Source organism: Pan paniscus, chromosome 18 (assembly GCF_029289425.2).
Source record: "Pan paniscus chromosome 18, NHGRI_mPanPan1-v2.0_pri, whole genome shotgun sequence".
Taxonomy (NCBI): domain Eukaryota; kingdom Metazoa; phylum Chordata; class Mammalia; order Primates; family Hominidae; genus Pan; species Pan paniscus.
In genome coordinates, this window is record NC_073267.2 from 62,654,314 (window position 1) to 62,667,244 (window position 12,931).

Here is a 12,931-nt window from a genome sequence, read left to right on the forward strand (position 1 = left end):
GCCACCGTGCCCGGCCTATTATTTTAATCATACAAGCTCATGGGGAGCAAGGCCTGTGACTTTATTTTAAATTTTTAAATACTTTGTATTTTGAAACTATCACACTTACAGAAAAATTGCAAGCATAGTACAAATAAATTATTTTACTCCATTTGAATAGGGTGCAGACCTAGTAATCCATCATCCCCAAAGACTTTGGTATATGTTTTCTACAGATCAGAACATTTCCTACATAACCACAGTATAACAAGTAGAAAGTTAATAAAGCAGGAGCTGTGGGGACTTAGAAGAGGAAAAAAACCCAAAATACAATTAAGTAGATTTGGCAGAATTTGATGACTGCTTAGATGGTGGGGGGAAGGGCAGAAAAACCATAACATTGTATGTTTGTGTGTGTGAATTGGGAAATGACCAACATTAAAAATGTTCAGTTACTTAACACCTCTGTTGATATTCTGTGGGAATATGGTTTTAAAATGCTGTATTCTAGTGGCAGAGGAAATATTTCATCATAGATTTATTAAGATTTATTAAACAGTTGGGATTCTGAGTCAGGTAATAGAATCTATTGAAAAACTTTATAAGAGAAGTGAGTTGTTTTGGAAATCCTCTTAGGTTCTTTGAATAGTGTCAGTGAATTATAAGGGTAATGGAAGAAAACAGCAGGAGGATCTGCATCTTACATTCCAGCCCTGACTTCTCTCTCTGATGATCCAGTCCCAAATTTCAAATTGCTAGAGATCTCCATTTCAAACTCAGTATGAAAAGAATTAAACTTGTTATACACACATACACATTCTTTCTCAACTAGGTTTCCTATTTCTTTTACTTTTTTTAAAAAATTAAGACAGAGTTTCACTCTTGTTGCCCAGGCTGGAGTGCAATAGCGTTATCTCTGCTCACCACAACCTCCGCCTCCCAGGTTCAAGCAGTTCTCCTGCCTCAGCCTCCTAAGTAGCTGGGATTACAGGCATGCACCACCAGGCCCAGTTAATTTTGTATTTTTAGTAGAGACGATTTTTCCTCCATGTTGGTCAGGCTGGTCTCGAACTCCCAACCTCAGGTGATCCGCCCACCTCGGCCTCCCAAAGTGCTGGGATTATAGGCATGAGCCACCACACCTGGCCTTCTTTTACCTTTTCTTGGTCGAGAAACCAAGTGCTGGCTCTTCCTGCTCCTCAGCCATGCCTCACCTATGTCTAGTTGATTTCTACACTTTTGAAAGGGCACCGGGAAAAAAAAAAAACAAAAACCATCCTAGCCTTATTATTTGGTATCTCTGCAATTTTGAGAATGTTACTACTTTCCTTTGTCCTCAAATTAAACTCTGTAAATTATGATAGTTGAACCAAACATGATTAAAATATAATGGTTAAGAGTGTGGTCTCCCTAACGAGACCCCCTTGTCTTTTAATCCCTGCTCCACTATTCAGTAGCTGTGTGATCTTGGGCAAATCATTTCTCTATCCCCCAGTATCCTCATATAAAATGGGAATAACAGTAGTACCTATCTTACAGGGTTGTTCTGAAGATTGATTCAATATATAGGAAATATTAGGAATAGTGCCTGGTACGTAGTAAGCACTACATTTTAGCTCTTATTATCATAATGATTTTTGTAATTGTTTGCTCTCTCAGTTCCATTCTGTCTCTTTGTAATGCTACTATCAGAGTATTTCTCTCATTAGCCAGCCCCTTGTCTCCATTATCACTGTTATTACCCTATTATTAATCAGGATTAAATTAGTTATTAAATGTAAAATAGTTAGAATAATCCCTGGCACTTAGTAAGCAGTCTGTAAGTGTTATCTCATTATTGTTATTATTTTCACATTGATGACATCTCAAGTCAGATCCTTTCCTCGTCCTTACTTGTCCTCTGCCTTTAATCTCTCATGCCGTCCAGATGGGTCTTTCTAGAGCCCTGTTTAGATAGTGTTGTTTCTGTTTTGAGGCCTTTGGTACCTAAAAGGGGCAGAGGGGAGAACCCAATGTTGTTTTATAGTGATATCAGATGACTAACCAGGACCAACTGAAAAAATGGCATTGATGAAAGAGGTAAACTTGAATTTTAAAGGAGTGAAATTTTGTTTTAGTGATTTAAGGGCATTGCTTACTAAAATAGAATCCATTTTTATAGAAAGAAAAGTTGTACTGATGTTCAAATTCAAGTTGACTTGCTATGGAACTAAACCTACAGTTTTACCTGAAAAACTCATCAGTGCAGTTAAAATAGAAGGTTAGGAGGAAAGGTCAGAAAGGTTTTTTATGTTACAAAAAAAATGTATTCATCCATGTTAAGACGATGAAACAATTTTAACATTGTTAGTAATCTTTATAAACAGTTCTCATTTGTTCATTTCAAAATTTTAAGCTTCTTTTTATAATTCAAATGAAAATAGCTTCATTTCTGTATTTTCAAAATAACACTGTTAGCTTTTTGTTAGAAAAATTATAAGAAACCTTATCTAATTTCTTAAACTTATTTTGGGTTCATTTGCATGACCTCTTTAACCCTTTGCTAATCTTCAGCTATTTCATATTTTAAATATTTTAGAGTATCTTGGAGAAAAGTATTTTTCTCCAATAAAAATTGCTTTGGATTTTGTTTTTTTTAAAATATTGATAGCCACATAATGCCATTTTACCACAGTTTAGTTCTCAGGTGATTTTTTTTTAATCAGATTTTTATGTATATTTTTTAAAACTTTACTGCAGGAAATGGCAGAGTGAGAGTTAATGTGTTACATGGAGGGAAGAACAGTCCATTGGGGGTTAAATTGCAGAGTCTAATGGAATAATAACTGGTAGCACCATCTGCTGGCCTACTTCCGCAGAAGGAGTCAGTATTTTTAACGACATCTCTAATATTCATGCTGATGCATTTTGATGCTTTGTGCATTCATTTCTTTCTGTGCTTTGTTGGAATCTGGCTATCTGCTTACAGCTATTGAGGAAACTCAGCTTTTTAGGAGTGTTTACAGCCTTTTTCATACCTAAATAGGATGAACAGTAGATATAAACTTGCCAAGGCAGAAATGTGTTGATAAATCAAAATGTGTATTTGTGGAGGGTTGTGCATCTCTTGGTTGCAGCTTGCTAAATAGGCCATTTAGGAATCTTCTTTCAATGCTTTTTTCTTGAGCACTGCCTGGGGTGGTGAAAAAGCAGAGGGCAAGCCTTTGTCTGACGCCAAAAATGTCTTCAGTGAAGAGGCCAAGAGGAAGGGTAAGTGAAAGCCTGAATGAGTGGGAGGAGGAGGGGTTCTTTGGGCTAAAAGGCTAATGGGATTGAATAACCTTCCTTATTACTGGCTGCTGCTACGGGAGTCGTACTGCATCGCCATCTTGAGCTTGTTGCTGTTTCCTCGAGTCTTGGTTATTTGTTATAGCCTGTAGGCCTTAAGGTGGCATTTTAGTGAGCAATTCTAAACCCTCCTTCCTTTCCCAGTGCTGCAGCACTGCTATGAAACCTTTGATGAGGCAGGTATAGAAAAAATATCCAGTGAAGCACACTGGAATCAGCATGAAAATGTGTTTGGAAATTCCTGATGGTTTTTTCCTTTGGTATAGTCAGAGGCATGTTTACGGGTAAGAACATAACAAAACTGTGATCTAAGTATATGTGGATGAATGCGTGTTTGAAGAGGAAATTCTTTTTAAAATGCTCTTGATCTGCTTCCTGTGATATTGCTAAATATTAATAATTTTAATGTAAGACTGTAAAACTTGTTTATTTCCCAAATTGCTTGAGCAAAATAATTATGATATAGAAAAAGAAAAAAATTTTTCACATTTAACTCTTTCATGGGAAAACTAAAACTTTCTCTAATTTTAAGTATGAGAATGTCTGTTTACTAACTAGCTATGTTGCTGCACTTAAATATTAAATGATTTCAGGTTGTAGTCGTAAAGCAGAGGCTTTATTTTTCTAAAAGCCATAATAAACTGTATGGAGTAATTCTAAATTAAAATTATTTAAAAATTTATTAATGTTCAGAATTTTGGAGGGAAGAGGAAAGGAAAGACTTTTATTCCAAATGCACAGAATATTTATGGGATAAAATTTGAATCAACTATCTTTACAGGACAAAACTTGAATCAACTAACCAAGAATGCTATGAAAATATCAATGAATCTATATTATTCTTCTTTAACCTTCATTTTTAAAAGTAGCAATTGAGCTGTTTATATCTGTACTAATTTCTTGATAAGCAAAATGTTTTAAATTTGTTTGTAGCACTCACATATTTGCTAATGTAATTTTACCTCTCTAAACATAATTTAAGATTTTCAGATATTTGTGACAATTGTTTTAGATGTACTTTGGTATATTCTATAAAAAATATTTTTATTTCTGTAGCCTCCATCTTCCAAGAAGAGCGATGGTTCTGGGACATATACTAAGTTGCAGAATACCCAGGTGAGGGTCATACCTGAGAAGAAGCAGAGAAAAAAGGTGGAATCAGAAAGCAAGCAAGAAAAGGCTAATCGTATAATATCAGAGGCCATAGCAAAAGCAAAGGAGCGTGGGGAACGCAATATTCCACGAGTAATGAGCCCTGAAAACTTTCCTACTGCTTCAGTTGAAGGAAAAGAGGAAAAGAAAGGTAGAAGGATGAAATCCAAGCCAAAGGACAAAGACAGCAAAAAAACAAAAACATGTTCTAAGTTAAAAGAGAAGACAAAAATTGGGTAAGTTGGTTAAGAATTAAATTTAATTCCTTTCAATGTTCTGTTAAAGTTCAAACTGTCCAACCATCTACTTTTGATTTGAGTATATTTACTCCCATATTTGAGTTTTAAATTGTTGGCTACTATGTGTGCTTTATTTCATTGCCGAATGAATTAGATAATATTCCAGGATCTCCCAAATTTTATGGTTCTATGAATGTAGAATGTAGCTTTTTGTATGTTAATATTATTAAAAGGGATTTAAAGTAGTAAAATATTTCAGTATACGAATCAGGAAAAGGATAAAAACAAACAAAATGAAATCCATATTGCTGTGCCAGTTTCATATTCACTTTCTTTACAGAGCATGCATTGAAATTCTTTATAAGATTCTTTTTCTCTTGGTTGTACTTGTGCCTCACTGAGCACTCATAGTTTGGAAACATGAAATGTAATATTTTCTTAATAAAACCACAACTTTGGACTGAATGAAATGGCAAAAAAAACCCACTAATACCATATAAATCAACAATAAGTGGTTGCCAGTTCTTACTGATTTACTTCCATATAGTCTGATTTACTTTATGTAATAAAGAGGCCAGGTGAGGATTAATGCTCCAAGAGAATTATAAGGACAAAGAATTGCTCTAGGAGGATATATTAATCCTATGTATTTTACTGCTTATCCAAAATATTTTCAAAAAATAAAATACAGTAAATGTTATAATTTGCTTTATAGGTGTATTTGCTTAGCATGCAAGGGTAAGCATAACTAAGCCAACATAGTTTAGAATTGTTTTTTCAGGACTGGTTATTTTTGAGGACTTCATGTGGAAATTTGACATAAAGGGGTCAATCTAACTTTTCTCTTTTTCACAAAAAGTCCGCAATAAAGAATGTCTTTATTGTGAAAATCTTCATTTGCTCAGAAATTGTTGATATATTATATAGATATTTAGAACTAATGCAATTTTATAAAGCAAATGAATTCTTAGCATTTTAAATGTAACCACCAAATTATTTAGTTTGGTCCTTATGTCATTCAGGTCCAAACGATTAAATAATATGGGCTCTCTTGTTATAATAGATTAATAATCATATTGATTTTGCATTTTACATGCAGACAGCTAAAATGAAATTTGAAAGATTTCTACTTCTTTTATTGTTTTTTTAGAGGTTTTAGGTATGAAAGTAACTTATTTTTCCAAAGCTCTGCCCAGTTTTAATTCAGGAAATCCCATATTTAGTCTTTTGCTGAACCAAAATTTAATATAATTAAGGGTTTCCAGTTTTAACTTGTTCAGAGATCTAGACAGAGTAGAATACTATTTGGAAGAGTAACGTTTTGAAAAACAATGCATAAAATGAGGAAATTGGTTGATAAACTTTTAAAAGTTACACTAACCGTTACTTGCCTCAAACTTGGGAAGGAACAGCTAAAGGCAAAAGATACCAGAAGTAAATCTAGTTTAAGAAAAAACATTGTACATAAGAGAAAACTAGAAATAATTAAATTAGAGAGAAACACAGATTTTTAGAAAAGTGAATTAATATAGTAAGGGGAGTAGTAACACTGAAGCGGAGTACTGACTAGTTTTGTGATATCTGTGTTTTTGTTAGGAGTAGGTAAATTATTCATAGTAAATTATTTTAATATTGCACAACATTGACCAATTTTTCTAGAGGTAGCAAATTCTAGAAAACAAAATCGATAAGAATTGTACTAGAAATATTTTTTCTGTTTTGGCTAAATACATGGTAAAATATTGAGTAGTTGCTAGAAAAGAAAAATTGTTGAAAATATAGGCCTTTTTGATAGAAGAATTTATAAGTCGCAGGCAGATAAGTAGAATTGAAGTTTGCGTACGTATTACTAAGCTGTTAGAGTAAAACAGTGTCTTAATCATTTATATCAGTCAAAGACAAAAATTATTGTCATGTTGGAGGAAAAGGCATAGTTGGAATAAATGAAATTCATATACAATCCAGAATTCCAGTATTAGCCAATGAAATATTTCATTACTGTGCTTTCCAATAAGCCACTATACTTTGTAATTTTGAATTTGGTGAGTTTTAAATTTTTGGGTGAAGAATCATTTAAGTAAAGTTCAGTTGCATCATTTCAACTAGCACCATTTTATAATTAAACATCTCATTTAAATTTTTTTATTTTTCTATTAATTTTAGGACAATTGGGCTGTTCCTAATACCAAATTATTGATATTAGTTAATTTGGAAAGCAGTGCAACTTAATCAACAGCAGTGTAAAATATAAATTTTAAAATTAATGGCCGGGCGCGGTGGCTCATGCCTGTAATCCCAGCACTTTGGGAGGCCAAGGCGGGCGGATCACGAGGTCAGGAGATTGAGACCATCCTAGCTAACACCGTGAAACCCCATCTCTACTAAAAATACAAAAACAAAATTAGCCGGGCGTGGTGGCGGGCACCTGTAGTCCCAGCTACTCGGGAGGCTGAGGCAGGAGAATGGCGTGAACCTGGGAGGCAGAGGTTGCAGTGAGCCGAGATTGCACCACTGCACTCCAGCCTGGCTGACAGAGCGAGATTCCATCTCAAAAAAAAAAAAAAAATTTTTTTTAAAGTAACTAAATTTGTAAACAATAATTTATGGTTAATGTCATCAGGGTTGGTGTTTATTTAACCCATATATGTGATTTGATGTAATCTAGGAAGACTAATCTGAAGAAAAGCAATACTGCCCCTGCTTGCTAATGTGCTTGAAACCTTTTCGTTGTCACTTTTACAGATTAACTTTTTTTCCAATGCAAAGAATAGAATGTCCTTTTCGGAGCACTTTCTTAGAGTCTCATTTCATTTTTACAATTCTGTGAGTTAGAGTGGGCATACAGTGTGATAATGGGGTTAAATTCTTTGCCTCTGGAGCCAGTTGCATTTGTTCAGATTCCAGTTTCATCACTTACAAGCAGTGTAATCCTGTACAAAAAGCTAACATCCTCATGCTTTAGGTTCCTCCTCTGTAAAATGGGGATAGGATAGTACTTGCCTCATAGTGTTATTTTGAAGACTAAATCAGTTAATATACAAAATAGTACCTGGAATATGCTTAGTGTTCAGTAAATGTTAGTCATTATTGTTTTCTGACAACATAAATAGCATAGCTATTTAAGGAAAAAGCCAAGGCCAGGAGCCACACCCCTTCCTTCAAGCCCACACTCATTCAGCTACCTCAGTTCTCTTTCCATTAAGGCTCTGTTCCTAAATAAGATCAGCTTAAAAATTAAGCAGGAAAACACAGTTGCTACTTGTTAAGGGGAATAATAGATTAACTTATTAATGGCTATTTTGACATGACTATTCCTCTGTTGATCAGGTTAGCTAAAGTAGCATTTAGGATAGATACAGTTTGAAATGTGTCTGGAGTTTGAGGGAGTTGCTTGTGGTTATGTGGAAGGGTGTGAGTTGAAATGGAAATGGCAGGTGCAAAATGAAGGGTGAGGTGGGCCTGCAAAACTTTTATCTGCTTTGGTGTTTTTTATGATCTTGGCAGTCAGGTTCTAAAAGCTGCCTTTCATACAAAATAGTGAGTATTCCTTCAGTAACAGTAGGTACATAATAGATGCTCCATGAATGGAATGGGATGAATTTTATGGGATGGATGGATGAATGGAAAGAAGGTTAAATATTAAATGATACCAAAGGGTTGAACTTGATCTGTTAAATTGAAAACAGAAATGGAGGCTAATCCATTCATAAAACCACAGGGATATAACTAATAGTTTAGTAATATTAGAGAGTTAGGATGAATTTTACTAATTTATTTTAGAATCTAGGACTTCCAGTAGAATTTTCTTATGGCCCTGTTTGGTTTTAGATTATCGAATGGGATTTCACATGATTCGATAGAAGTATTTTTAAACCTATGATTTATTACTTTGACATTTAAATTATGTTTCCATGTTGTCAGTTGGAATTTACTTCTGTTATAGATTTTCTGGCTGACATAAGTAGAATGCTTTTGGTTACTTAAAAATGTTCTCATAGCCCTGTAAATTTAATCAATTATTGTCCTTTATGATTAAACTCTTTTCCTTTTTGTATTAACCATAATTATCCTTTGTATGTGTTACAGGAATAGTAGTTGTCAGGTACTACAAATAACTTTTAGTTAAAACAGAACATGTCTAAATTTGGAGATATTTATCAAACTCTAGTAGGAATTAAGTATAAGTCATGTTATGAAGAAAAACAATAAAACATTAATTTAGATCTCAAAATGATATTGTGTCTGTATTTGCCTCCAAGAAGAAAGGAGGAAAATAACATTTGTTAATTACGTGCTATCATATATATGTACATACATGTATAGGTGTGTTTTTTAACAAAACTAGCATCTATGTCCACATATATGTCTTTAGAGAGACATTCTTTTTTTTTTTTTTTTTTTTTTGAGACGGAGTCTCGCTCTGTCGCCCAGGCTGGAGTGCAGTGGCGCGATCTCGGCTCACTGCAAGCTCCGCCTAGCGGGTTCACGCCATTTAGAGAGACATTCTTATCTATAAAAATTTAAAGGAAAAATAAGATGAACAAAATCTGAGGGAAAAATAAGACATATCATTAGAAATTGTCACTTCATAGTTCTTGTTAATAAAGTGGCATATGAAGCCCTGCTTTCAAGGTTTTCAAAATAATAGGAATTTTGAAATAATATATGCTCGAATTAAATATAAATGTGTTAATTGTTTATTGGTGTATGATAAACGAAAGAGCAGTTGTCAAAATGCATGGTTTAAATTTATTATGAATTTTTTATTATTAGGCATGCCATTAGTAGTCTCCCTGTAAGTTCTACGGTTTTTTTAAAGCCAAGCAGATAAAATGTTTTGCTGATTTTACTGCTTGCATGTAAATTACAAAACTTAGTAAAAATCTGAAGCATCTTTATCCTCAGAAAGAGTTGATATGTATGTAACTTATTACGAATTTCAAATAAGATTTGCAGTTTCATTTTTAAGAATGGTACCTTTATATGAATCATGCTGGTAAGGTTTATCATTGACAAATAGATGTACCATATTTTATTGAATCTAAAGTGTCATTGATTATAAAACAGACACACCATTAATTTTATGTGTCAGTAGAAGACAAATATTGCCAGTTAAAACTATGGCACATCATTGATTATTAAATGATTCCTGATTGCAGAGATGTTCGTAAAAAACAATATATATCTTTTTTTTTTTTTTTTTGAGACGGAGTCTCGCTCTGTCTCCCAGGCTGGAGTGCAGTGGCGCATCTCCACTCACTGCAAGCTCCGCCTCCCAGGTTCATGCCATTCTCCTTCCTCAGCCTCCCAAGTAGCTGGGACTACAGGTGCCCGCCACCACGCCCGGCTAATTTTTTGTATTTCTTTTTAGTAGAGATGGGGTTTTACCGTGTTAGCCACGGTGGTCTCGATCTCCTGACCTCACGATCCGCCTGCCTCGGCCTCCCAAAGTGCTGGGATTACAGGCATAAGCCACCGTGCCCGGCCAACAGTACATATCTGTTAAGAATTCAACTGTGCTGATAAATGTGTTGGCTGATTAATACGTAGCTAACAACTTGGATCCTTATTTCTTACTTACATTAAATACATCAGTAAATTCAGCCTTTCTGAAAAAGGATATCCAACTTTAAACAGGAAGTAATAGTCCAAGTTCCCAAAAGCTTATAATACAATGTAACTTTCGCATATTTAAGGATTACAGTTTTAACTCCCTTTTAATACATGCTTGTTTTTCTAAGATGAGTTTAAGCTTGGGGTCTTGAGTTGAACTTTAAATGGGCATCATTTCACTGAGCGTGTGTATGTGTGTGTGTGTTTTGAGTTTATATTTGAGGACTTAAAAATAGGCTCAGTACCTTTCACTGAGCTTGCAAAGAAAAAATAATGTGACATTGTATTTTTGCCTTTTTTTTCTCTTATGATGAATTGGATGTATTAATTACAACAAATGGACTAATTGGGTAAGATTCATTGTTTGTCCAATTATTGCAATGAGAGAATCAACAGGGGGCAATTACAGATTGATGCAGTGTAGAACACAGCTTGTTGCACAGCAAGTACTACTAACACTTGGGCAGGATTGAAATAAGTGCATAAATTACATCTGAAAATCAAATATAGACATATTAAGTATAAACATTGTGGTTTTCTACTGCCTGTACTTATCAAATGAATTTACATTTCAAATTCATACTTTAGTTTGAAATTGCCCTTTGCTGTCAGAAACAACCTATGTTTTGATATTTAGGTTTTTTCCTTGCCTGAGTATCTGTTGCTACATTTTGCTAACATTGATAACAGATCCTTTTAATGTTTTCAAGACCAAAATTTGCATAAAGCTTTTTATTATTAATATATTCTGTATCACTTTGTTGCTTTCTTTGGGGATATTTCTCCTTAGACTAGCAAACTATCAGTTTATTTGAAGCATGTATTTATAATGAAATTTTATTTTAGAATTAATATAGTAAACTCTTTGTAATCCATGATGGAAGAATGGAGTGTTCTATAGCAATTGGGTGTTTTGCTTAACTGATTTTATTTTTTCTGCTACTGAAACATCTGATTTCCTTCAGATAACATTTATGGCTATCTGTTGTCATTGTATACATAATAGAGATTTCTGATTTTATGAAAGTCAGGTAAATTTTAATCTTTAAAATTTACTAAAAGATAATATAGTTTCATATTTCTCTTTTGTCATTATGTTAATTGATATTAGATATCTGTTAACTGGTTGGAGTATATGTGTCATTTTATTTTAAAATCAATAAGATATGTTGGAACTCATAATCTAGGAATAAAGGGATCATCTTTTGGAACTGAACACTGCCTGTCTGTATGGTGGGACCAATACCTACCTGCCTTGCCTATCTCAGAGTTTTTCTCAGAATCAACTGAGGTACTGTAGGAAAAAGCACTTTAAAATTTTAAGTGTTCTATAAATATAAAATAGTTGTATTATTCTGAATATTTGTTTCTAGAGTTTTCTATACTAATTTTTACTCTCCGAGCCAGTGGTTCCCAAACCTGGTAGAGCACCAGAACTCTTAGGGAATATTTTAAAAGTCATATTAGAGTCGTTTTTAGATCAGAATCCTGGGTTTGGGACCCACAAAACTGGATGGGTTATTTTTTTCTTACTTTTATTTTGAAGTAATGTCAGAAGTACAAAAATAGGTCAGAGTTCCCTTAAGCTCTTCACTCACCTTCCTCAAATGTTAACATCTTATGAACCATAGCACGATTATCAAAACCAGGAAATAAACATTTTAATAATCCTATTAACCAATCTGCAGACCTCATGCAAGTTTTGTCGGTTCCCCTTTTTTTGTTGGCCAGGATCCAATTCAGGATCCTACATTTCATTTTGTTGTCATATCTCCTTAGTCTCCTTCAATTTAGGATAGCTCCTCAGACTTTTTTCTTTTATGATGTTTTCATTTTTGTAACATACTGGCCAGTTATTCTGTAGAATGTACATCAATTTGAGTTTGTTGGGCATTTTCTCATAAAGAATCTGTATTTTATTTTATTTTTGAGACAGAGTCTTGCTTTGTCGCCCAGGCTGGAGTACAGTGGTGCAGATCTTGGCTTACAGCAACCTCTGCCTCCCAGGTTCAAACGATTCTCCTGCCTCAGCCTCCCAAGTAGCTGGGATCACAGACATGTGCCATCACGCCTAGCTGATTTTTGTATTTTTAGTAGAGATGGGGTTTCGCCATGTTGGCCAGGCTGATCTTGAACTCCTGACCTCAGGTGATCCTTTCTTCTCGGCTTCCAAAAGTGCTGGGATCACAGGCGTGAGCCACCACACCTGTCTAGAATCTGTATTTTAAATAGCTTTCATGAAGCTTTCCCCAAACATTTAGGCACTGCTGATCTGATACCAACCTAATTAATTGTGCCTCTGTAATATTACCTAGATACCATTTTAGAATCTATAATAAATTGGTAAGATTTACAGTTTTCAAGGTTCATTGTAAATAACCCTATTTCTAAAATCTCTCTCTCTAGATAGATAGATCATTTTATTTAAAAAAAATTTATAATATTTTAGAAATAGGGTTTTACTTTGTTTCCCAGGCTGGCCTCGAACTCCTAGGCTCAAGTCTTCTCCCACTTCAGTCTACCAAGTAGCTAGAACTACGGGTGCATACCACTGCGCCTGGCTTATACTCTTTTCTTTCTTTCTTTCTTTCTTTTTTTTTTTTTAATTCAGAATTACTGGG

General features: G+C 34.2%; 1 protein-coding gene across 15 annotated transcripts in view; it reads left to right on the plus strand.

Moving 5' to 3' along the window:
• The window catches only part of CHD9 (chromodomain helicase DNA binding protein 9), a 272,619-nt gene that overhangs the window by 150,342 nt on the left and 109,346 nt on the right, over positions 1-12,931 (plus strand). For 12 of the 15 annotated variants that reach the window (XM_034940161.3, XM_057300145.2, XM_057300147.2 and 9 more), the window contains one exon: positions 4,363-4,694. In XM_034940161.3, coding sequence (XP_034796052.3) covers positions 4,363-4,694 — 332 coding nt within the window. Of the gene's footprint in view, positions 1-3,145; positions 3,229-4,362; positions 4,695-12,931 lie in introns of all 15 variants that reach the window. The other 3 variants (XM_063598001.1, XM_063598002.1, XM_055100537.3) reach the window with 1 other exon arrangement.